This window comes from Helicoverpa zea, chromosome 4, assembly GCF_022581195.2.
Source record: "Helicoverpa zea isolate HzStark_Cry1AcR chromosome 4, ilHelZeax1.1, whole genome shotgun sequence".
In the NCBI taxonomy this organism is placed as follows: Eukaryota; Metazoa; Arthropoda; class Insecta; order Lepidoptera; family Noctuidae; genus Helicoverpa; species Helicoverpa zea.
The window spans coordinates 9,648,362-9,676,353 of NC_061455.1; the positions used below are offsets into that span (position 1 = coordinate 9,648,362).

Genomic DNA, 27,992 nt, shown 5'->3' on the forward strand with positions numbered 1-27,992 from the left:
TAACGGGTACTGAACAGAAATAAATACTGAAGTTGAGGGAGGGCAAAGATCGCAAAGCTTCTTGACAAAAGTAACCATTTTCCAGAAATAATGTTTAGATGGTAAACATTAAAGAGCCGGATGGTTAAACATAAGCTGGTAATTAGGGTTCTAAGGCGAGGAGTCTGCGCGAGGTCCTTAATCCAAAATTTCGGTCGACGCTCTTCGTGCTCAGCCGTTTACTGGCGGCCATCGGGATTTCCTACGTCGGGAGCGTATTTTTTTCAGCATTAAGTAGATAACATTATACGTTACTTAGGTTTTCCCTTGTAGGGGCCTGAAATTATATTACGTGCTGTTCTATCAAATAATTTAATATCAGGGATCGGCACTAGTCTTTGGTAGCCAATTTTACTTTGAGCTCACCATCCCAACTGATGTTTAATAAAAACTAACCTTCGTTTTATAGACGTTCCGGCGGCGCGGCGTCTCTTCTTGACAGATTTCAACTTAAAATAAACCGTTATAAATGGTAGTCACAAGATTAATAGTTTATAAAATATGAATATACACTGTAATTAATTTATTATATGAAGTGGAATGAAACCGCCAACGAGGAAATTTGTCAACGAGGGAACTAAATATTACACAAGGCTATGCCGCGCGTTAAAATGTACAGTTGGAGTCATTAAAACAGCCCAAACTCTGAATTCTCGACTCCGAAACGTCATAAGCTGTATTGGAGTGATAACTATGAGAGTTAATTAAATTAGAGCAGATTGGAGAGCAAAACGCTACACATCATTAGCACGTTCCTGTGTAATCGAGTTTAATTTCGAGTTGTAATTGAGGCCACACAAACCTATGGTAAGTAACAAACAAGGGAGGTTAACCTCCCTCACCGTGTGCCAAAGCGTTGCGGTGCCGACCAATTGAATTGCTCCGCTTTTCTTGCTTTACCGAGGCCCGAGCTTTTTGATTAAAACTTTAATAAAACTGAGCTAAGTGGAATATTAACTGGTATGCAACGTTTAATTATCAAAATAAAACTGATTTTCTGGACGGAAATAAGATTATTTATTCATATTTTTTCTTAATGGATTAAAGCCTGCATCTTTAGTTCGGTCAATTAATGCATTACTTAATTATATTTGTCAATGAAAAAATATTTTTGGCACCTCTTCTTGATAATGCACATAAAAACGTTTCCAAAATTCCATCATATTAATAGAATAGCTATAGCAGAAGAATTTGCGAACAAAGATTAAATCAGTTTTAAGGCCACGCGGCCCACGCAACGTGTTTTAAAGTTGAGTAGGTTCTATAGATAAGTTCGAACGTTTTATAAAACGTATACCTGAGTGGTGAACAGACGGCCGATGCATCTGGCTTCGTGATTTCGGTGTACGCAGTGTGGCGCCCGCGCCGGTTTACCTGCCCAGCCAGTCTTTGCTGTCCCTTTCATTCCCTCAGCAAAGCACACCGCTGTCTCTCTCGCACGTGAATGTAGCCATGCAACATCGCTTCTACGAATAAACAGTGCTGCCAACGGTATAAGTCGAATTGAGATGTAGGTTGTAACTTTCTTTCCTTCGTTTACAGTGAAAACATCGCTGATTACATTACAATAATATTTTGCAATATCTATTTCAAATCTATTTTTAACCTTAATTGAGTTTAACCACACTTCTTTTGTTGTACTACATGAGTGTGGGTACTTACTTGCATTCATTTCAACAGTTCTATTGTAACTGGTTTCTGAAAATACAGTAATAAACAACCTTGAATTATATAATCGGCGAACTTTTACTAATTTGGTCGAATTCCTACTCATAACCTTTACACAAAACTCTCTTGGCCAAATAAGTTTCAAATAGTTTAGCTCTATCTATTTAATAATAAAATGTATAGTTGGTTTTAGATATTGGCAGCACTGCGTGCCACTCAAGCTGTAGGGACTCACGAGCGCATGCGGCCGGCGCAGACGCAGCCGCTCCGAAACGTGATCGTTTTACTTACCTGACGGCCGCAGTCTATGCATAATGCCTCCTCTATAGTGTGGATGGGCACAACGAGTCGCCAAACCGCGTCATCTTGCCGTGCCATATGCTCCACTCGTTTGTCAAGGTTTTCATAGATAATCTTGTTTTGTTGGCATTTTATAGTGCATTCACGCTGCGTTCATTTCAAACGGAATCTCAATAATTACCCCTCTCGATAGAACCCAAGCTATTTGTACTCAATCCGAGGTTTATGTTGTAGATTAGGAGCACGATAGTTAATGTGATTTGGAAGTAAGCACTAACCACTTGCCAATATGTTCGGCGTTAACGTACTCGCAGCTATTTGGCAATGAGCGAGGCGAATCGTAACGGTATCACAGATATGACGCCTGAATACAAAAACAAAGCTCGGTGAAATGGCCTTATCTTCCAGTCACGTATACGTGAAAAGAGCTTTAAACATAAGATAAGGCTTAAAAATTAAACTTAATCCGGATTGAACCCTGTCCACAGAATCAGATCAGCCATAGCGAGCAAAAGCTCGACGTGGCTCGACACTTTAAACGTACCAAATTAATAGTGAGGTACTTACCGTTATAGCCTTAACTAATAAATCAATATTATGCAACGTTTTATCCCGAAATTCATAAATCTGAAATTAACATCCCTGTTGAATAAGATGAAACGAGTAATAAACCAAGAGACAGACAGTGTTAGCTAAGCTTGAAATATTATAAATATTCATCAGTCATCTTGTCTTCAGTGCGTTTCATTATTCGCCTTTTTGTTTGTGTATTGTTGATGAGTTCACGGTGCTTTCTGACCTAGACGGTGCTATTTTTTATATTTAAACAATCGCCGTTTGGAATATTACATAAGTTGAAATAAATATTTTGTTGGTTAATGAAGTACTCACTTAAAGCTCTAATAGAAAAGATAAGGTGTTTGTTTGAACGTAGTAATGATTGGTTAGCGAGGATGGAGTGGGGTCGGGTGTAGCGGATTCTGTCCCGGATGTGTCGTCGCCGCGTGAGGAGAACGCGCCACATGTTAGCTTTTTACCAAGCGTCGCCCTTCGTTCCGTGCACATGTCGGCCCTGCTAAGCAAAAAAAACGTTCATAAATATCGCACCCATGGCGATGTTAATAGTTCCTGTCTAATGACACTTTGAACTTGTTATCTAAACCATCACTTTTGAAGTGGGCCAATGTGTGGACCAAAACTTTCTTTACAGATAGCTTTCTTGTGTTTTACACCATGCCGTCACTACTTTCCAAACTTACTCAATTGTCTAGAGCTGTGTTAAATAAAGTTAAACTGCCTTTAAAACATCGTCAATTTTCAATTAACAAATTGCTCTACTAGTTTATTTTTGTAATAACATTTCATTTCAAAGTTATTTAACTGATACTCAAGCTACCCTAAATTTTGATGTTCCCAGTGAGGGGGCTGTTATTTATAATGTCAATAGTTCTGTTATTCTTATAATAGAGCTTATTTAATTTTCATTGACCGAATTTCGAAATACAGCCTTCTGTGGGTTCATAAACACCTATACAAGATATTAAATTATATTCGTATTAACGCAATCCGGTGAGATTATCAGCAGCTTCCAATTTATTCATGTACTTGGCCGATAATGACAGGAGCAGCAAGTCGAGTGGCAATCCAATCTAGCTAATGACAAAACTTGCTCCTAGGAAATTTGCTGTACGCCATGCCAATATTAGCAACACTAATTAAAATTGGATAACAACTTTCGGCAGTTTTAAAGTTTCATTCTGTTGATGTGTGTTGTGTAGGCAGTGTCGGCAGTGTCGGCAACTGTCTGGAATTTTAACTCATATGTATGAGTATGTTGATTGAGATTGCTCGTTCGCACGCGATATATTTTGTTGATAGCCTTTTCTTAAACTTTGATGGAGTGGACTCTTATAAATAAAGATGATACTTCCGGGGATATTCGGGAAATGTCGCGATGTTATTTTTGGGTTGGGTACTGTTCATAAATATTCTTTTATTATTAGATTTGGTGTATATTTGGGGCGCGTTGAGCTTTAGAGTAGACAATAATTCGGTAGCTACTAGCATTGTGCTCGGTGTACCAGCGCGGTTCCATCACAGTAAACGCGTACTGTAGCCTGTTAAATGTACACTGAATGCATTTTCAGCGTTTGCATTGTAAGCGATCATAGTGATTTAATGTCGTATCATGAGTCTCATGCATTATATAGTTGCTTCTCGCTTGTTTACGGAACTGCTACGCAAATACACCAAACCGCATAGGTGTATATATTATAGAGTACCTGTATAGCTAAGGAGTATCAGTCAACAAATACTTGATTTATTGCAGCCCTCTTTCAATTTGCTGTGGAAGCTTTAAACTATTTTTAAATAATAGATCTTCCATGTTTAAGCTACCTGAGAGCATACGATCGGTTTTGACTTGGAATGCATCTACACTTTGGTGACTATTCGATATTTGAAAATATCGTGTCAATTTACAATGCCGTGTCAATATACAATTTTGCCAAGTGTATACTCCTATACAATGTCGTCTCGAGTTTCTATGAGGCCCTATTTGCGAGCAGGTAGGCAAGTAACGACAAAAGGACTTGGGTTGTTCCTGAATACAACAAAGAAAGTAAGGTGTACCTTCTTACCTGAGGCAAACTCAAATACGTATAAATAATATTTTAGATGGGTCTACTTAAATATAATTTAGAATGAGTTCCACATTTTAGATGTGGATATTATTATCATTTTAAATGTGCAGGATGAGGGTTCGAGGCTTAAAACCTCATTTTGCACAACTTTAAGCACGGAGGTTTAGTTAATACAACGAGAGACGAGATTTATAATAGGTACACCGTTATTCCGACACAAATGTCCGCGTCAATTTATTATGTAAATAACACAAAGATACATTCAGCTTCAGCGAAACATGTTTGTAAAACATAATCTTTATCGCCCAAGTTCCACAGCCACGCGGCTTTGGCCCTCTGGGGGAAATCAAAAATGTATTTGTTTCAAATGTCGCTTGCAGGTTTTGGCATAATAATAATAAAGTAAGCAATCTTAGCGAAAGGAGACAAAGCGTTAAATATTAAAAGCTTCTGAATAATAAGTCTATTTCAATCTTTATAAATAAATAAGTTTTCATGAATAATTGATGTGCATTAAAACAGGTACAGACTTTTGAGTTGCCGTTTTAACAATTTCGGATTAACCAATTAAATAAAGCTCTGTATTTTTAATCTGCCTTAGTATTCTAGACGCGCGACTTCTGAAGAAAAACCTTATCTTGTGGCTGCACTCTCTGGATAGACTGTATTTGTACGAATATCATTTACTTATTAATGATTCCAAGGTTTCATTGGAATTTGTAATGCATAAACCGGTCAAGCTCGTGCCGGGCACGGTTAAAAGGCCAAGCTGTACTAAATACTGGCTTATACTTAAATATCGAAAAATATCATGCTACCGCTACAAAACAGCCCATAGAAACCAAGCAAAGTGACAGCTACCAAAAATATTTTTCTAACGGTACAGGCAAGGTGTGTTCTAAACCTTAATTCGAAAATTAGGCTGAGTGACGTTTCCGAGACGTGAAATTGTAAACTTGTCTTTAAATTAAAGGCCACTTTAATGTACTTTACGCCATTTATCTGTCGGTTTACTTCGGGGAATTCTGGAAAACTTCAGATTACAGCTCTTTACAAAGGCGTGAACCCTACACAGAACTGCTTTATGAGAGTTTCTTCAGGTGATAGTCGTTTCAATTTCGGCCACAATGACTGACTGCTAAGTAGTGCTGAGCCCACATTCTTGAGTTAATAACTCGATAGCGCCAATACTTGATATTCTTTGATGTCCTTTTTGCTTTCGCGGGATTTTCGTCATTCTTCAACCGTATTATGAGAGGCGTTATTGTAGTGATCCAGATTTGGACAGAAGGGATGATGATATTATTATTTGTTCTTTATTGCTGCTCTTTTCTGAGCGCATACAGTTCGAGTTATATCAAAGCGACTATTATTATTGCCTACTGTTTTCTTTTAAAGGCGTCATTCAGGGCATTCTTTAAAATATGTTAATCTAATGGCATATATTTTTTAAATACATATTAACCTATGAATCTAGATCCAAATCTTACTTAATATCTCTTCAAATGATGAGTGTCGCTTAAACAAATTAAGTGAGGGGTTTTCAATCTTGTTTTGCGGTATACTAAACTGCGCGCGATACATCATCTGCATAAAGGCTTTGGGTTCATCCCTGGTAATTTATGAAACGCACCGGTTTCTCAACTTTCTCTTCAATGTATATACTTTTTAATTATTTTTTAAATGTTTTACATGTTCTACGAATTCTTTGCTTCGTTAATTCATTTTACACTATTTTAAGGCTTTCGTAGTAAAATCCATTATTTCTACTTTTCAAGTAATTGTATTAACTGTCCGTAGTGTCATCGACGTAGAAGCGGAAAAAGTCCCAATTGGAATTTTTATAACATACACAGTGTTAAGCACTCATAGTTTTCAATTCAAATATTTTTATTGAATTGAGTGTTTTTATATAAGTTGTAAAGTTCACTCACAATACGCTGAACGAAAAAAAGGCCATCGTAAAAAAGGGTAGGAAAATATTTTACTAAAACACTCAAAGTCGAATCAACCAATATTTATTCAATGGCAAAAAATACAAAATTAATCAAGGACCCTGGCTTCTAAAACAATTTGTTTTCTTTGAGCTCTTGCTGAGTTGCTTATTATTTTGAGATTGATATTGCATTTTTATTTTGATTAGGTCATCAAATATTTTTATCAACATCTCGTCCACCATCAGATACACCTACTTATTTGAATACAGACAATAGGAATCTTCCATAATACTGTAAACCCTGCCCTGAAAGCGACAGCCGCGTAGGTATGTATACCTACATCCAAATTAATTCCCCTATTCTATAAATAAATAATCTTTTCGAGGAAAAGCAAGTTACAAAACACGGCTTCATAAAATTACCCTTAACAAATTAAGTTAGGAATGGGACCGAATGATCGCGATAGTACACGTGTTTACGGTCTAATCTATATAGTACATGCTACCCCCTCACAAAATACTGCTGGAATATTATGTAATTCCGCTAACTTTATATAACAATAATATCTCGTAAATAAAACATGGATGAAAATGTTATCTATTACAAAATATAATGCCGTTGCTACATTTGTGCTGTACCTATTGTTTTTTTTCGTAATTAACTTTATTTTAAAAGTCGAATTTTCTAATGTTTCCATTTGGCCATCCGAAAAATGTGTGTTGTAAATAAATACGCTTTTATTTGAAAGGGTATTTTTGAAGAGAATAAAAAATATTTTTATTATTCTATCTATTGGATGGACAATATATTAGAACCGATTGCAAATAAAAATATCTATTGCAATATTTTGTGGAACAAAAAAAGGAGTAAATAGAAAAATGGTTTGAAAACTCCTTTGTGTTTTTCATGCTCGATGACTGAAAATATTTAGGATATTCTTAGTGTAGTTTTAAGAAACTGAAATTAGTTTATGCGCGTTGGGTGAATCTTTTTGTGTTCGACAGTCGTTGTAGGTTTGGTTCGACATTTTGCCGATTCGCAGTTTGCCCGTTTCACGCGCGTGGCAGCTCAACGCCCACGAGACGTAAGCAGGAACGGCCTCCATGCTTGAATGACGAATAACGCCTTTGGGCTTTCCGGCGTCTGAAATACTCCCCGGTATTACTGCAATAGATGTTTAATTTCTAATATATATTTCACACCTTACTAAGAGATTCAAATGCTGTGTAATTGGGTCACATATCACACTTAAGTTTTGGTGAGCTCGTATTGAGGTGAACTCGGCATAAGTCGATGATGGGAGGCTGAACTGTCACAACGGTTCTCGGGATTTGCCTAGTTTTTGGAGCACCTGTGTACGTATATGTACAGCAAATAGGACATGATTATGGCATCACCTAGCTTGAGGTTGTAAAATTTAAAATTCTTAATATGATAATCTAATGTTTGAGGTAGCAAAGTTACCAAAACAAAAGTATTTGTACTGAGATTTTTCCTCTACAGAAGACTGAAAAAGCGTGAAATTAAAGCTCATTGAAGCACGACACGATAATTAAAAATGTTAAGTTGACTTTATTTTGTAAACATGAAAATAATGAATACAGTAATCTCAATTACCTGACCTGAGATAAGATTTTCAGGCTTAAATATAAAGTTAAGAGCATTCAAGGCGTTGAATTAACAAAAAATGTAAGGATTGTGTAAGTTTCAGGCCTCCATTTTTTGTTAATTTTGGTTTACCGACCTATTATCTTCCCTAGCAGACTTAAGAGAAAACTCACTCGTTATAAGCTATAAGAGTAGGATATCAAGAAGATTAAGAGTACGAGTATTGAAGGCAGCAAGAAAATTGAACATCGGCTGCCATATGACATAACTTATTCTAGGAAAATCGACCAAAAGGCCAAAGCACTCTGGTGACAGTTAAATTATTCTTCCTGTACCTAACTTATCGTTGCATAAACCACTCATATGCAGCAAATATGCACGTGTTATGGCATTAGAAAACTCATATTTTCTATGAGAATATTGCACATGTTAACTATTCGCTTTGCGCAAAAATGTTGTGTGAGCACAATGTCTAATTTCATAGACATGTATTTCGGGGAGCGGCAGTTGGAGACGTTTCCAGAATACCAAACAGAAAGCGTACGTAGGTTTAATTAAAATCGCTCTAGTAGTTTTAAACAAGTAAAACTAGATACTTCGTACTGTATAGTGAATGCTGGCTACAAATAAAATCGCATTTTACGATACTTTGTTTACTCACACGTACAATACACACATCGGATTAATACCAACACAATGTTATTATATTCCAGTTGAAATAAATAACATTAAACGTATTGTTAATGATATAAACAATTTTAATATTGAAACAAGCACATTGTAACTCGGATTAAATTTTAGTTGCAATTTCTAATGAAGTAATGAATCGACAATTGGATATCGTGCGATTAAACAAAGCATTTTACGGTGAAATCGTCAATGAAGGACGTGATAATAGATTCTTTCTATTGTATTGTTCGATTAATTAATTTAACTGTTATTTTTGGGAGATACATTTTACAGTCTTCATTATAAGTGTTATGTATCAATAACCGCGCAGTTCATACAAGAAAAAAGAAAAGAAGAACATATGTTTTATTAAAAAAGAGAGCTCTGTGAAAAAAATATTCGCTCAAATATAGAATCAATTATCGGAAAAGTGTTAACATTCACATGAAGTGCTTAAATCGCGGCAGCCATCTTTGCTGGTGCTATATTTTCCGAACGAACGGTATTGGTAGTACACAGTACATAGTAGTCACCTAGTGCGTCAAGCGAACTGTCACGACCGTTACCTACACGGAACTGTTTGTCCCCAAGACCTAGCACTTAGCACGGCTTGTGGCCAACTTGCTGTTTATCCAGCTATAAATACCTTATCAAGTAACTTTGTAATACGTCTGCTTTTTCTCCCAGGAGTTTACAGTCGTATTATGAATTTTCAGATGGTTTTCTGTGTTTCTATATAGTCATCATAAAACCGGCACCTACTACACTAAGTATACGTATTAAAAATAAAAAGTCTTTAATTTATAAAAGTTCAGTATTTATAGCAATAAACTTAAGTAGCTTGGATCTACACAAATAGTACTCATCGGCATTAAATCGTGTTCAACTAAATTATAATTCTGACGCCTTCGCGCTTCGGTGTAGTTGATAGTTGAAACTGTTTAGCGAGCACAAAGTTTTAACAAGCCACGTACTTAGTATGAATTCATGTGTAACAATACTCAACATATTAAATGTTAAATACTTTTCGGAATACTCTAGGAACTACATACAATGTTTTACCTCTGCCATTAGATTATGAACGATTAAAAAACTTCTTTATTTTTCGTTACCACACGACCCCATCGCAATAAAGATTAAACCGTTTCACTATTCGTTTTAATTTTATTAGCCGTATATAAATGACTGCTTTAATTTTAAATCCAGTAATGGATAACTATCGTTTATACATATATATTTTATTAAGGCTCTTAGTTTTATTATGGAGCTTTAGTTTCCGCACTTCACAGAAAGAATCCTTAATACCACTAATGTCTTTTTTCTTTCTTTAAACAAATGCCAATTAAAAGCACTTCAATCGGGTCAAAAGAGTTGATATTTCAAAAAGCGATTACTACGAATAGCATTGATTAGCACTTAACACACTTTCGGATTCCAAACACCACAACATACTCACATGTGACGCAAAAAGTGAATGTTCGCTGACTCATATAAAATTTAATTTATGCTCAAAAGTTGGACATTCAATAACACTACTCCAGATGTGTTCCAGTGATGTGTTTATTTATACGAAGTGGTGCGGTCCTCGTCGGAACAGGAGCATGTTATGTACATTGTTTGTTTGCAAAGGGTTGAGGGATGCGATGAAATTATTAGATTGCCGCTTGCGTGCCTGTAAGGGATTTATCTAGGACTTGAATTTCATTTCAAAAACTCATTTGGCTGATCAAATAAGGGATGAAGTATGATACCGCTGGTATCTGAATTCTAAAAACAAGTATTCATTTCGTAAAGTTTTTCGAGGGTCGAGCGAAATAACCGAAGCCTGTTCTCTGAGAGCATATCTCTATTTTATACGAGGTATTGTTTTGAGCTTTTCATTCGCCGTTTGGTAAAGATAGAGTTTTAAGAACAAGTGATTGTAGAATATATCGGTAATGAGATTGCGAGAGTGGTGGTAGCAACCCGAGCCGCGGCGTGGTGGAGCCGACCCGTATGCTCCCACGGTCTCGTCTTACGCTGCGTGCGCCTTCCCACCGCGCTCGCCACTTGATCAGACAACTTGGTCGCGCCATTAACAATGCGGAACACGTGTGTCCAAGTGCCATGTATATTAAACTAGAACAAAGACTCTCTTCGTACGACGATACACTCATTCAAAATAAATACAGAGCAGCTTTACATTGTGGACTAAACTGTCGTGTGATGGTGGAACAACCCAGTAATTACATTTGTAATCCGCTTGTAATTCGATACGAGAAAATTCTAATGATAGTATAAAATATTTAAGCTGCTACACAATATACTAGGTACCTACACTAGATAATATCGTGCCTTCCAAAACCAAAATATTGTTCCCAAATAGTTAGCCAATTATAAGTTGTGTTTTACAACAGTATGAAAATGTTATAGCTTCAGGTGTAAGTGTGTTGTTAATTAGCTAAACAAAACTCAATATTATTTGATAGCTAATACAAGCACAGCTAAAGATAACATAAGCTAATGTAAACAAACTCGCTGGTCTGAAAACCAACCTCGGTGCAAATATTCTCTCGTTAACAGTTTCTCATTAACATGTGAAGTGAAGCAGTCGTAAATATGTTGTGAATCATAACAATATATCTATCAATAATGTAGGTAGTATTAGAACCATATGTGGCAACTATGATCCTATGAACTGTCTCACACACGAGTTCACACGACGCATGAGACGAAACAAAGTGATTAATACGAAACAATAGCAGCGAAAATAGAACACGTTTTATCGGCGAATAAAAAAAATCTATGGTCGCCAAAGTCCTTTTTTCAATTTATATTATCAATAAAATTCTTTCACAAAATGGGTGTCATTTGTTAGTGGCCGGGAGCGGCGCGCCGCAACCGCTGTCGCCGTTGACATTCAATGTTGATTCAAATGCGTACACGTTCCGACAATCGCGAACCGTACTTATCTACACGCAATTTATTCTAATACGTCTAAAGTTTTATTAAAAATGTCCCCTTTTATATGTGCATATCTTATTAAGTCACTCAAGCGACGCGACGGTAAAACGTTCTTTTTATTTCTGGCTACATCTTTCAAAAAGTTGGAAATTCTTAGAGTGTTTTGAATGGAAGCTTCAATTTATAAATAGAAATAATATGAAAATGATGGATTGATCCACCGTCCCACGGATACTGCGGATCGTCGGGTAGATTGAAACACTCCCGCATTTAGTTTACATTCAATGAAAAATTATGATTGAAACGTTGAGTTTAAAGCTTCTTTGTTTCTTTGAGACAACTCCACTGAAGGATTGTTTATGAATTGCTTTGAAATTTTCTTTTAATAATTTTCAATCACTGTCAAAGGCGAAGTAGATCAAACGGTATCAATTTCCATCGTTGGTCGATTATACAACACTGAGTATTTATTTTCCCATTATTCATGAAACTATTTGTGGGCTTGACAGTGGGTCGTATTTTCAAGATGTTTGAAAGTAATTGGAAAGTAAGGTACACGTACTTGACATGTCGTTTTCGGTAATTGCTGCCTATATTTATGACAAATGGATAGAACGGGCCAGAGTAGTACCCAAGTAACAAAAGCTTCTATAACCAAGGCGTTTTGTCACCAATCAGTGTTATAGTAGGCCTGTAATGGTAACCATTATGACTGTCTGTACTATAAAGGTTTTTAACAAAGCGTTTTGATTCTATAAGATAAAGAGCATTTAAGTTCTATAATTAAGCTCTTAGAACGCTTACAGGACCATACAAAAGAATCGTTAAAGTTTTGCACTATAATAGATATGTATAAAGTGATTATGGTACTATTTAGTACTATTAAAGACCTTACCGACCCTTTCATGTATCTATTTTGCACTAATAATGCGTCAAAATGATTTTTATAGTACTAGTTTTGTAGTAGTATCAAAAACATAATTACAGGATTAATCTGCACTATGAAAGCACCTTACACAACTATTATGCAACCTTTTAGCTTTTTAAAAGCTCCCTCATTATTACTACGGGGCTAGTTCTGTAAAAGTCATGAAAACCCTTCTATAGACATAACCATTCTAAATAGCACTATTAGTGAGTCTGTGTTACTCATACGACACTAAAGCGTGACATAAAAGGATTAAAATGAATAATTAATGGTCTAATTACATCTATACCAGCTTTTCAGAATCAATTATATGACTAGTATTTCATAAATGGAGACACACTGTCGACACTGTAGCACATGGTTCTGTACAAAATATTTGTTTTGTACCACAACAGGGCTGTAGCAATAATGTTTCTTTTTGTCTAGCCAGGAATAAGGATGAAGAATATAAGAGGGAGAGCACCTCATAATATAATAGCATTCTTAAACAGAAAGTTAATTGTAAAGTAGATTCAATTAAATGTGAAATTGTCTGCATAACTTACGATTCTATGATGTATTTTTTCCCATTATGATAAGGAAAACTAGTTCCGAGTTTTAAAAAAAGGACTTAATGTTTCTTATTTGTTTATTAATTATAAACATGATCATATGGCAAGATGTATTTGAATGTATGTATATTCTAAACCTAGAAAAAATAGGGGCACTTACGGTCGACATCACAATAAGTAATATTAAAATAAAACATAACAATTATAGAGAAAAAAACACTTCGGCGGGCATAATCTCGACTTCTTGAGAATAACTATCAACAAAAAGATGCATACGCTAATACCACAATTATTGTGACATTAGCGTAAGCATCTTTTTATTTAACAACATAATTATATCTTTTTTATAAATCAAAAATTAAACATTAAAATCTGTACTCCAATAAAGTCAAATCTACTGAGGAATCTTACAAGATTCCTGTTGATTTTGATGTTCAAATCAAAATCAAAAATTATATCTGCTCAGGAAACAATCCACGTCCATTATATATGCCATCGTTAATTTTAGTATGTTACGACGCAGGCAAAGCACTGAAACAAACGCAATCGTACAATTACTTCCAGCATTATGACAAAAAAAGGTTTATTTTATATTTGGACAACGAACCCTATTTCGTTTTCGGTAACAATATGGCTGCTGTTTTCGGCCATGATAGCACATTAGCAGCACGGCTGAAACCAATGTGTACTATAGCAGCCATATTCGGGAACAGTCCTTATTTTATTAATTTTAATTTAATTAAAACACGTAAATTATAATGGCGCATTGTCAAATTTGAAATCAGCATAATGATTTTATCGATACAATAATTTTCGCAAGAGCAAGTTATGGGAGAGTAAGACCATATCGGTCCATGCATGTTTTATAGTATGTTATGTTAAGCAACAATGGCAAACGACATAAAGCATAACTTACCGATATATTTTGTTTTCTTGAAGAACACTCACGATTCACGATCACAACACAAACAAAATGGTCACCAGTGTGATAAAAAAGATAACTGGAATCGTTTACGGTGCAAAATAGCACTATAGACATGTTTTGGTTACTTTTATAGTGCACTTTTAGTTACATAAACGTTGCAGACAACACCATTTCAGTACTAAAGAGCGTTTCTTGATACTTTTACATTTCAACTAAAGAGCTGACTTATCACCGTGAGAGCCTTTATGTAGTCTCTATAGAATAAATCCGTGATAATACTAGGGCCTAATTGGGGTTTTGTAAATGTTTACAACACCATTATAGTACTAACATGAACACTAATTAGCACGCTCCAAAACGTTCTCAGGACCTTTATAGTATCAAATTTTGTTTCTAATGATTGTGTACAACGAAATAATAATTTTAAAACTGTAAATAATGCTTGAAGAAAATATAACGAATGATATACCTACTCAAATATGTTTTGTTTTCCTTTTTTATTAGTCAATAATTCTACTGCACATATGTAATTGAACAATCTGTAATGAGAATTTTCTCTCGAGACTGTCGGAGTCAGGCGTACCTATATCACATGGGTCACAATGATAAGATCATGGGACACGCACACGTTCCCTTTAGCTATAATTTATATTGACAGAAGTAATGATAAAGCCGACCTATTTAGTAATTATCATAAAAAGCTTTCGGTTTGTCAACAGAAGACGATAACTTGGTGCCCCAAGAGTCATCGAACTTAATTGTGCTATTAAAAGTCCTTGGCAAAATCGATACGCATTAATATAATAAATTAGGCAGACAAGTATAAGAATTTGGTGAAGTATTCTTGTTCTTGAAGAGGTATGCGTATCGCTAAGTTCACGAAGGCTGCTCCATAAATCATAAGTAAAAACATAGCAGCTTACACACGTAAGGCATTACACGTACGGATTTGTTGACCCAGTTCTACTTACGTATGATTGCATTACTTTGTAATTGTATATAAAAATACTAATATTAAACCGAATATTTGTTTGTACGCCGGTGCAGATGCTCGGCTAATTTAAATAAACTTACTGCAACGTGTTTGTTGATATAAGGAAATGATGAAACTCCGGACGGCCAGTGGCGAGTTACGAACTAATAAACATAGGCATGCCGATGCTACTTTGCAATATTTTCACTTTTCAACGCTCACGAGGAAGCCGGCTTAAAGACTTGCTGCGTGTGATGTAACTGAATGTGCTAATGTTGTGATTGCTTCACAAACACCTGAAAGATTTATTCAAGCGCCAGCACCGACTGAGCAAAACAACTGACAAACAAAAACCTATCGAGAACTTTGATTTATTTTTGTCATCGACTTTCGAAACAATTCGTAATAAATATGGAACCATTCAGCAGACTTATTTTTGACGTCATCGATGGCATTTTGGTTTCAGGGAGCAGAAGTGCGTTAATTAAGCCCTTTTGTTTTTTTGTGTGGCTATAATTAGCATGTCAATTATTTTGTTTCTGTACTTTTACTTGATTAGGCAATAGATTATTTCTTTCTAGAATGTGTAGGAGTCATTGATCTAACAATATGTTTTTTCTTCACATAAAAAGTAAGTTTCGTATTAGTTTGAATTCTTTACCAGCTTTCTCCACAACCTTTCCCCAAGTAATAAAAATAAAATCACAAATCAACAGTTTCTAAGAAATCGGCATACGTGTATTTTTAAGCTACTTACTACATCAAAACCTTACTGAATGAATGTATATTTTTTTGAAATTGAAAATAAATATAAAAGAGTATTTTTCTGTTCAGTCTAGGTAGACAAATGTTTATTATTGAGAAAAAGACATATAAAAACGAAAAATCTTTTTCTAGATCTTTAGGCAGAGATCGATCTTTCTCTCTTTTACGGAGATCAGCGATAATGTGACAAAGTAGGGTAGGTAGGTACTACATCACGTGCTAATGTATAGACATGACCTTGCAAATATTGTTACCATTACGTAGTGTCTGAGTAGAAGGTACGCCCTTCCAGCCTTTTACTATTGCGACACTTCGCTACTCACACTGATTTGTATTTGCACTACGTGATCAAATCTCCGACACGATCCAATGATCGAACAACAGAATGTCGTAAATAATAAATGTGTTCACGTAAATGTTTGTTTCAGTAAAAAGTTTCACGTCTAATCTCCATGTAATGGAAGTGGCGAGCCGTTCATAAAAATCTTCATGCATTGCTAAAGCGTGGAAAGAGCTTCACAAACGTAGCGAGATTACTCAACGTATTTTTTAAAATGGCAAATTTTAACTTATCCAAAATATATTTCGAGAATAAATTTCCATGCTGATGAGAATCAAATGAAACAATCCATAAAATAAAGTAGCCTTTGTGCCAAAAGTGGTTTGAAGGTAAAGAGGTTTAGTATTTGTTTTGGAGGATGACGTCATCGGAACCCTTTTACAACAGAGATCCTTTTATTAGTTCCCGTATCTACATGTATAGAAGGATAAAAAGTTTCATGGAAAATATTAATAAGATGTACTTTCTGTATACTCTACGCTTCAACCGGGGAAGTAGCTACGTAACAATAGCTTTTTAATATGCTGTTATTGTGAGTTAACATATTTACTAATAAGATATTAATAATTTAATGGAGTCGTTTGAATACAACCACAGCTAAGCGGCAATAAAGTATTCATAAATATACATAAGTATATGTTTGAATATTTTAGTTATAGATGGATGGATATAAAATGAGTAACTTTCGTTCGATTACATTGATATAGTTTGTTTCTAATGTATTTATATACAAGATATATATAACGTTTTTAATTACAGGAAAACTCAAAGGACGTTTTACCCGTGTGCAAACTTTTACCTTCTGGATACGACCGAAACGACAAACGACAAGCAAAGGACGGTATCTATGAGATATTCTCTTCGGGATAGTCCAACATTTTAGTTAAAGCCAAAACTCCAGCTTCCGCCAAACGTAAAAAATGTAGTTTGTGCTGCATTGATATTTGAGTTCTCTAGCTCTATCGGTAGAAAAGCTGACTAAACTCTAGTTACGTTTCAAACTAGTCGGACAGCGCTAAATCGTCACAGTTAAAAAAGAACGCTTTGGTGCAGTCGGTGCTCGACAGATTCAGCGCCATTTTATAACGCACGACAGAAGAGCTCCGCATGAATATAAAATAATATGAGCCTGTATGATTTTAATGTTGGATAAACATCGTAGAGACGACGCAATTTTGCATTGCGCTCCTCCAAAGCAAAGCCTGGGACGCGCCACAAAAGCACACAAAAGGTTAAACACATCGGGGACAGAGCACTTGCCTAGGGCAAGCACATTTTTAATGTATTTTCGGGACCTCTTTCGCAAAGAAGGCAAAGTAAAAATTACTATAATCGATAAAATTCGAAATGAATTTTCACTTCTGGCCAAAAGTTGCCAATTTACGAAAAAATATTTCGTAAAAATTCTCGGATGAAATGTAATACTTGATGAGATTAAAACAAATTAAAATAGGCAGTGTACGCATTGCAGTGACGAATTTGCGATTAATGTTCATATTGTTTCAACTGTGGGAAATGCAAGTGTGTCTGCAGTACTCTGGTTCAATATTCCACAGCATTTCATATTACTCCCATCATAATTATGTGCTGTGCCCGCAAACTTTATTAAGCACAGCCGTGAAAATTGTACGAATTCTTTTAGAGAATGCGTTATTCAACTACTTTTTTTCGTCTGATAGCACTTTTACCAAGCCATAAAATGTAAAAGCGTGTCAATAAAAATGACATATCATTTTACTTATTGTAGGCACGCATGTGTTTACTGCTTCGTTGCTTCATAAATTGGCCGAAACCGTGACTGTTGCCGCGTTAACTGTTGATGTTTGGAAGAATTTCTCAGCTAGAAATGAACAGGCAATAGATTTTATTCCTGCGGCCCCGCGTTTCATCTAGGGTGGCTTTGCCCGGTAAAATACCAACACGTCCCTCAATGTCTTCCTGGAAGTCCATGAGGATTTCCCCGCCAAAAGTGTGTTAGCGTTGTATTGTGTGTATGTGAAAGTATGAACCTACATGCAGAAAATGGGAAAATACAATGACGTTGCATTTTATTAGCAGCGGATGGAGGAAAATTGTTATATTTCGGAACCATACATCACTGATGAAGGAGCGCACAAATTAAACGCGCGCGGGTCGTCGGGGAGGGTGAAAGGGCTCCATGCCAGACCCTGCCCCATCTTCAGCTACCACTCAAACGAGCACCTTTAATTGGGGTGAAAATAATTATACCAATCATAAACATTAATCATGTTTAAATTACCTACTACCTCGTTCATACTACAAAGAAACTTGGCCATTATGTCGTAGCATCAAAGATGATATTAGTTTGAGAAAAAAACTCGTTATTTTTGCTCATTAAGATTTTTTTGTTTCTTTAAAAAATAAAGGCCCGTTTCGTGTTTGCAAATGTTTTCTTTTCTTGCAAGGAATTGTTATTTCGTATGAGAAAATAATATCAGGAGCACTGGGTCATTTTAACATCTAGGTAAAAGCTATTAATTACATAAATTGCGATTGCTTTAAACTTGTGTAATTATTTCACGATTTGTTCCCATATATCATACATTGTTCAACAGCGGAAAGAATTGCTGTGAATAATTTCTTTAGCGCAATAGTAGTTATTGTAATTTGGTTTGGGTATGTAAATATTATGCAAGATATGTTACATATGAATAGCTGTTATGTGTTCAACGTATCAATATTTATAAAATGATAAAAAACGTATTATGATTTTATCATTCTGAGAGTTAAAAATAATTATTATTGGTGTTCGCGAATAATAAGCAAAGCGCATCGCGTTGGGACAAAGGGCTCTAGCAATAATTAATAATAAACAAGGTTCGTTAATACCTATTTAATTTTGTGTCGGGAGCTACCTGAAGGGTCCGATGAAATACGCCATGTATTACTTGCCGGCTTCTTGGCTCACCAAGTGAATTAAAACTAGGCCCCGCTTTAATGAAAACTCAATTAAGGAAAGGGTCAAGTAGGAAACCAAGGTTTTTCACGAAACATTAATACGTGAACATTCTCTTTGTGTGAGTACGACTAAACATTGCGAGCTCGTGAATTGTAGAGACCGAAGCTCGTAATTTCAAACTTTGGCAATTTTAAATCAAAGTGTCAAAATTAGGGAGGTACTTGCTGAAATTAAGTAATAAAATGCTAATCAGTTTCTATTGCTTGAACCTAAGAAATAAAATAGGAATGAAGTCTTACCTTAAAAAAAGGACTAGTCTTTTGTTTGTTACAATTTTTACTCCTTATAATATTCCCAAGAGATTGTAAAGCAAAATGAGGTATGTTTTTATTATTTTCAATACTGCATTAGTAACGCGAATAGGCGTTAATTTTTCCCGCTACCGAAGACGCCTCCAAGATACATAATATAATAATACCTAATAATGTTATAACGAACTTGTTGCTTTGAGCAAGGATGAATAACATTGTATCTTTTATTCGCAAATCCTATTTGCTCATAATACGGCTAATACATGTATATTAGCCGTTTAGCCAACACATTTTATCTGGCTTTTATATTTTATTTTCACGTTCATTTATTCACCATGTAATGTAATCATGATGTTACGCAACGTATGAGGTTGCTAAACATTGTGTTTGAAGAGGGACCCCTCATCATTTCATCTTTTCCTTAGGTGCAATAGACGCGCTGTGCGTACAACGTCGAGATCTATTTTAGTAATTAGTTTACAGTTGTCCGAGTAAGCTATGTTAATTATAAGTTAACGTTTACGTTGTAGTAACATTGAGGTGATAATGTGGGTGTTGTGGAGCGCGTGTTAGGGTCTAGCGGCTTGAAGCTCCGGTAGCCGGCAGGCTGCGCACGCGACCTCGTGTCATTGACCGCCTCGCCAGCGCCGCCGTTGCGCCCGCGCCTCCGCCGTTGCTGCTTCTACGAATGGGTGTCGGACTAAGGATGCCAAAATACTCACCTGACATAATCGTTTCTAAGAACGCACGAAGAGGAAAATACGAGTCATTACCAATAAGCTACGAAAGTTTCCCTTTACCTAGAAAAGCTCTTTTTGACCTGGTTTTATTATCATAAACAAAACAGAATATTTTATTTTTTTAGAACGAAGACCATTTATTTTGAGCTTAGCTGATGTTCACTTATCAACGTTGAAATATCAGTCATCAAGTTTATTTTGGACATGAATTTGTGAAAATATTTTAGACAACCCTAACTAAAACCGTTTAGATGTACGAGTGAAAAAGACAGCAAATCAAGGTGTTATTATAAGTGCGAGTGAGATAGCATCAATCCTGTTGTGGTGATAGAAAAAGAGAAACCAGTGTGAGAAAAAAATACGTTAAGTCATTGTAATTTTCGAAATATGTGCGTGTATTTTATAGCGGAATACGAATGGTGACAAGATTTTATGGTACAGAAATATTTCATTTTAGGGCTTAAAAAGGAATGGCGTAAATAATATTGCTTAAAATGGAACATGTGCAAATAACGTTGAAGTCACCTCTGACATTTACCTAGTTCATTCATACCGAGAATCATAGATTAGAATGTATTTCCGAGAACTCGATTTCAATGTATCGAGTTCGAGATGAGTAACTATATGCGTAATAGTAAAAAACGTGGCGAAACTGTTCATTATACCGACTATCAATTGTTTTATTGAAATCTGTTTATCTATACTTCAGACAAAAGTTTTGATAGTGAATCAATCAAAGTCAATAAGTTGTTCTATTTTTACTACTTCATCACAAGTTTCTTTTGGAACTTACTTTACCGTACCATGTTTTTTATTACTTTTTCATTCAGTACTATTTTGACGGATACCTACTCTTCAACTATTTTTGACAGAGAGATCTTTTACCTTTGAATATAAACTATGTAGGAGTAGTTTCTGAAGAAAAATATACCAAAATAAAATAGGTAAAACAAATTATTCTTGGTTATTCTAACATCTACAGTCAGATGTGGGTCCGAAGTTTTGAACTAACTTGAGTTTCTAGAGGTTTAATTTATTGTTTTCAATTTCTATTAAAGTTGTACGTGGTATCCCTGAAACGTTTTCTGAATTTGCTGTGTTCACCGCTAGAAATAATTGGTTTACTGAATAATTGAGAGACAGGACACAGGCCACGGTACAAAGAGACCTGACTACGATGACAATTAACTCTCAAAAATATTTTAGCTCATGTTTCGTACATTTGTCTATTTTTTAACTTTTAAATCTCTGCAACAGCCTTTATGTCCCTTAGCGGCCTATATCCTAGCTATATGTTGATGTGCTTACTAGAGTAATGTCAGATTCCTATCTAGGGTGGGTTAAACAACAGATTAAATATTGGGAATGGCCCTTAGAGTATGAGTCTGAACTCAGGAACCTGCACCCTTTGTCTGCGATATATATTTTTGTTTCACCATAAACTATTCTAATTCAAAGCCGTTGTAATATGTGACGTTGTGATATTTTATATTTTCACGCTAACACTTTCCGTCGCGGATAAGAAAATGACATCACACAAAAGTTGGACAGTTTTCCAAGTCATATTATTATGCATTCTGTTGGAAGATTACATTCTCGTAGCCTTTAATATAAACAGGGTATTTACGTGCAAATTTTGGAACCTCTTTTGATTTGTATGAATGATCATTCTTGCTCGGTCTTTGTTGAGCTTCCAAAAAGCCGAAAGAGATTCCTCAAAACCTATTGAGATGCAACACTTATTATCATTACTTAGAAATCTAACACATTCTCAAAACCTTCATTTATTTTCCAAGGCCTTTTGTTTCATCTTAATGACGCTATATTATGTTAAGGTCCTATGCATAATGATCGTTTAGATAAGGCCTAATGTGTTATAAAATGTAAAGCGTTTCAAAGTTTTCTCAGGTGCTCCGTAGTCGGTGTGCGTCTGACTTTCATGCGTCGCTTTTATTTTATAACATTTTAAATTTTCTTATATGAAAGATAGCAAGGCGGCTTATGCTATCTTTCCAGACCGACGGACAGTAAATTTAAAAAGACGACACAAGATTGCAGACTTTAAAAAATGTCACAGAGATACGCAGTGACACGTTTCTTGTGGAGTGTTTTGTGAATGAATGACGATTGATTTCTTACATTATTTTGTTGTTGTTTCAGCGTGGTGCTCGGTGCGGGCTGAGGATGAGCAGCACGACGCTCGGGAGGGCGATGACGTCACGATGCAGTGCCGCTTCGCCCTGGAGCCGCTCGCCGGCGAGTCCCTCACCTACTACTGGGTGAGGAGCACCGCCAGCGGCCACGACAACGTAGCCATCGGCAACATACCGCTCGAGACTAATTACCAGTAAGTTCAACAACCTTCCGAAAATTATCCTTAACATTTTTTACAGTCTTCACAAACAATAAGAAATTCAATTTTCTTCACGCTAAAACAAACTGTATTCCAAACACACATTGTTTGGGTGTGTATACTCAACGTTATGTACTTCAAAAGTAAACGGCTTTGGCAGATTTTTATATATCCAGGCCCTGGCCGGAGGTTAAATGTGTCAAGATGCAAATCTTAGTAAGGTGCTAGTAGATACTTATGATGTTACGAGCTCCCCTGGACATGTCATGCTCCTTCGAAAGGCTTTTTATTTTCTACACGAACAAGATATTCAAATAAGCACCGATCTCTCGGGTAAATATCGGACATCTGCCAACCCTTATAAAATAATTAATATTCATGAAAAAGTACAAAGAGTTTGCGTGCTAAACACGCAGTTGGGTCGAAATAATGCCGCCATAACTTTACTAAATAAGTAAATTATTGGGGATTAAAACTTATCTAACAAGTATTATAACTTTTATTATATGATCGTGCCGTAACTTAGCAGGTAGAAAATATTTAAAACCTCCTTCCAGCTCATTAAATTAATTTATTTATGTAACGAATCAAGTTTAGGTGAAATTTATAGTTGTGATAAAATAAAAGTGAGAGATCTGAAACCAAAATAAGAGAAATACATTTACGTAATTTCATGCACGAGTGAGACATTGAATACGATGCGACATCGCTTAAAACGAAGAAGATAAATTCAACGTCCAAATATCTTTCTTTTCGAGTGTACATGATGGCAGGCGACAACCTTTAAACTGTACATTGGGAAGATCCCACGAGCATTAAAACATATCTACATGTATATTTAGTTGACTCGGGAGAATACATAGCTACCTACATACAATTTTACGAAGAATAAAAAAACTGCTATGGCAATTCAGACGGAATAAATGAAACTGTATGTCGTTAGGTTTTTTAGCGTGAAAGGGAATTTAGGCATAATGTCTAAGCTGTCAACACTGAAAAATACACAAATCAGTTTCTAGTTTTGTACGAGTATGCTTCTCATATTGTTTATTTCTTTTTCGACACAATGCTCTAATCATTTCTGAAGAAACATAGCAGCTGAAATCAAATCCAGGATCTAAATAATTATTAAGTACTCTTTGTTGTTCACTATAAAAATACACAAGCATAAAACTATATAGTGAACAAATTGTAAGGTTCTAATCTTAATCTAAATCTTTAAAGTTTGCCTTTTCATTTCAGTCAGGCGGTGTAATGTGCCAAATATGGTAGGTACGGCAAACGAAAATGTTTTTGATTCCGCCGAAATCAAAGCTAGCTTGTCATATTCGGGACAGAGAAATTATAACAATAACTAGCAGTTTACTGTAATAAGATCCAAAGGTTTAAATCAAATTAAAATAAAAAATACACACGTCCAGTTTTTATTTTCGGATGGTCTTTGTCACATATGAAGTTGGCGTCATTATTGAATTAATGCGGTTAATGGTTAACAAGGGAAACAATATGAATTTAAAACCGCGTCCATTACTCCTTAAATACAAAAATAAAATATCAGAGCCGCATATTGCTTTACATCATTAATTTCATCCTCTTTTGCATTTAATAAAGGTGGATTATCATCTGATTTTATGTGTATGACATCATCTGCGTTAATGCTTCTTTACTTACCACTCGAATTCATTAAACAGTTTGCAAAGCCGTTGGCTATAAGAAACCGATGACATTTATAATTTGGGGAAATCGTTATCTCCTGTCCTAACATCACAAGTTTCGAACAAAAGCAATTTTCATTAAAAGCTCATCCTTTTTATAGATTGCCTACTTTATTTCTTATTGATGAACTTGCTTCCGAATCCACGGAATATAACTTTATGAGCTTTTCTTCGACAAAAATATGATTTATGGCACTGTAATCGCTGTGTGGTTTGTCTTTGCTACTTATAAGAAAATGAGCAAGCTTATTCGATAGAAAAACAAGGATGATTTGTGTTTACGTTACAATCGTAAGCTGGACGTTGGTTCAATAGTATTTATTATGCAAGGTAATTAGGGCTCTTCGCGCTATTTATGCTACGGTAATGGTATACACTATATAGCGGTTGCTACGTCACTATTTTATACAGCCATTTGTTATCAATATAAATATACTTTCGTAACGGCCTTAAAAATAAAACGTTCTCTTTTTAAATACCTGAATGAAATCTAGTATTAAAAAAAAACTCTTTTTAAATACTAGATGCGGTATTGTATGAATTATGAAAGAAGCTAGCTTAAGAAAAATGCCTTTTGAACAAAGCAAAAGGGGCGCTAGCTAAATTATCATTCGTAATACGTACTAATAATGCAAATGGAATATAGTTGTCAACGTTGTCATCTCATAATAAGGCAAAACAGGAAATCTTTCTGAACGCCCCGACACCAACCACAATAATATTAAGGTTGTAGGTACGCGCCGGGCCTTGTCACCACTAAGAGGGAATTACTTAAAATGCCTTTGTGTCATTTCTGTACCAAGATACACACATACACAAGATTAGCATTTAGCATCCTTTCAAACGTTGTCACGGGCTTTGGACTTAAAACAGCTTTTGTTTATGAAAACATTTTTAAATTTAACCACAAACTACAAACAAAACGGAAGATTAAATATCGTTGGGACCTACCAACACAGCTACACATATTCAAATGCAGTTACAGTGAATGTGTGTCTATTCAGGAAAGGCTTACAAATATTCTGCAAGCAGTCTGAAGGATGACGTACTCGTTGCTTGAACGTAAAGATCTCAGGGGAGCATTGATACAGCCTATTGTTTTCAGTACGATCGTGCCGGAATATGTTAGAGTAATGAGCAAATCCATTAGAGGAATATGATCTTCGGATTAAAGGGTGTATGTTTTGTTGCAGGATCTCGTACGCGCCGACGGAGGGTCGTTTCGACCTGATGGTGTCGAATGTATCGTACGAGCGGGACAACGGGCGGTTCGAGTGCCGGGTGAAGGCAGGAGGGTCGGGGCGTACGCTGCACGCGCAGGGCCACGCGCTCACCGTGCTGACGAGCCCGCGCGCGCCCGTGCTGTCCCCGGGCTCGCACGCGCAGTCGCAGGAGGGCAGGGAACTCAACCTCTCCTGTTCGTCCTCCGGAGGCTCGCCCGAACCCACCATCAAGTAAGATTACCTTTGCAAATGTCTCGTTATGCCACTCACGTTTAGAGCATAACGTGTATCATATCTCGCACACCTAGGTACGCGCTCCGACACATGACACAATTACACTGTTATGTTTAATAGGGTTTCGAAAATAAAATGAGCTTGCCTGTTATGTTACTAACGGGAATAAGATGTGTAAAATGATTTCAAAAATTTCGCGGAGACGGATTCTAAGATTTTCCCTTATGGTCATAACTTTACGGTATGTTAACAACTTCTGTGAGTTTTTTATCAACTTTTCGTTAACTCCGGTGATAAATGAAGGCTCTGCGTAAAACATTTCGCCAAAACCAATTCATATTTAACTTCGAAAACCTTCGAAATTACTTTTCTACAGGATTATAACATGTAAGTAAGTAATAATGTTGAAAAACAACATAAGTTAAATGAACTGTATGCCTAAGTATGTCTGAAGCTCCTGTTGATATGTAGGTGTGGCAGTTTTAAAACTTTGCTGTGATGTAAGCGTAAAGTTACAAATTAAACATCTAATTATAATTAGCAGTTCACATGTGTGTCACTGTAAGTAGAATTGTTCAAAGTTGAGCCTTACGCAAACATTTGATGTATCTTTAAATAAGTCTTAAGTTTAGTACTCAGAGATAAGCTAGAGCCACACAATTTAATTCCAGCAAATGCTACTATGAACGCTATCCGAGGGAACAGCTAAGTTCATTACAGCCGGCTTCACACGTAATGTACCCACGTCTAGCTTTAATTATGAATACGTTCGGGAGACATCGAAAGCCGTTCACGGAATGAAATAATTAATTTGACATACAGCTAAACCCTCAGAGAAATAAAAACAATTAATGGTAGTTCCGTAATAACGTAGGTACTGTTGTTATGTAGGTTAATTATTATTCTCCGAGTTGTCATTATTTAAAGTTATATTTGGCATCGTGAAAGCCATGAAAACATGCCCCTCATGGCTGAGTTTATTCTCAGTAATTTAACACGAGTATCGTGTTTCAAGACAGCACTCTTGCGTCTGATTTGTACTAACCGTCGAAAACTTGAGCCAGCTCTGTACAAGTGGTCGGCGGTACTAATCCTCCACTCCACTTTGTACGTTTTCGTACCAAACCGTAATTGGCTTTTACCTAACGCATTAAGAACGGCGTACGGGGAAGATAAAAAGCTGATAAATGTGGTGATAAATTTCATGTAGGCAGTGACTCGGATTCAATTAGAGTCGGGAGGAAAGGCAGGGTACGGGACCGGCCAGCCGGTTGTCCAAATGACCGTTGCTGCCACACATATTACGCCCGGTACAAATAATGAAATGAAAGCGTTGCACTGAGCTAGGGTTTACGGGGATATTCGAAAATGATGTCATATGAGGCCGCTACGTCGTTGTCGCCGAGCCGGCACTATAGTTTGCATAAAAAGGTCGGCATCTCGGCCGGATGAAACTAGGTGTTCTGGATACACGTCACAAAAACTCAGTATACGAGGTACTACGTTTAACCGGATATGTGTCCCGGATACATGAACTATGAGCCGCTGCCAGTGCCGGATAACTTTCAGCGCTATCATTGCTTTGTGGCGGATATTTTTACTTTTAAATTCGTCATATTGGAGGTAGATTAAAAACAGTATTGAATGCAAATATAATGAGCTGCTAATAAAACTCTCGAAAATACATATTTACTATACATAAAATAAAATATTATATATATCATGTTGTCTTTGACATCCAAAATTGCACACGTAAGTATCAGTGTATAGTAACTAAAATAAAAATAAAAAGTTTTAACCATTTACTGAAATGACACAAATATTTATTTATATCTATTATTTATCTTCATATCTAAACATCCAAGTTATGAAAAGTTAACTCAACAAGTGAATAAATAATGTTAATCAAACTAAAAAGGTCCGTTTACCCACTATAATATTAATTAATTTCTAAACATGGAAACCTTCTTCAACTTATTACCTGTTGCCTGATAAAGCTCGCTTCCACGTGTACGAGCAAAAAGTAGCGCAAGTTTTATTTTAATTAAAATCTAATCAGGAATTTTGGTGTAACCGCTCAAAGTTCATGGCGTGCACCTGTGCGGTACCCATTCTTGTCCTAACTCACCAAAAAGTTGTGGCTTTGTTACGGACTCCCGACCATCCCTGTCGTGCCACCGACGACCGAAATCACTACCAGAGTACGAT

At 36.0% G+C, this 27,992-nt stretch overlaps 1 protein-coding gene across 1 annotated transcript in view; it reads left to right on the forward strand.

Moving 5' to 3' along the window:
* The window catches only part of LOC124629599 (hemicentin-2), a 60,971-nt gene that overhangs the window by 15,279 nt on the left and 17,700 nt on the right, over nt 1-27,992 (forward strand). Inside the window, exons 2-3 of the mRNA XM_047163080.1 lie at nt 22,420-22,606; nt 25,521-25,781. Of these exons, the coding sequence (XP_047019036.1) occupies nt 22,420-22,606; nt 25,521-25,781 (448 nt within the window). The remainder of the gene's footprint in view (nt 1-22,419; nt 22,607-25,520; nt 25,782-27,992) is intronic.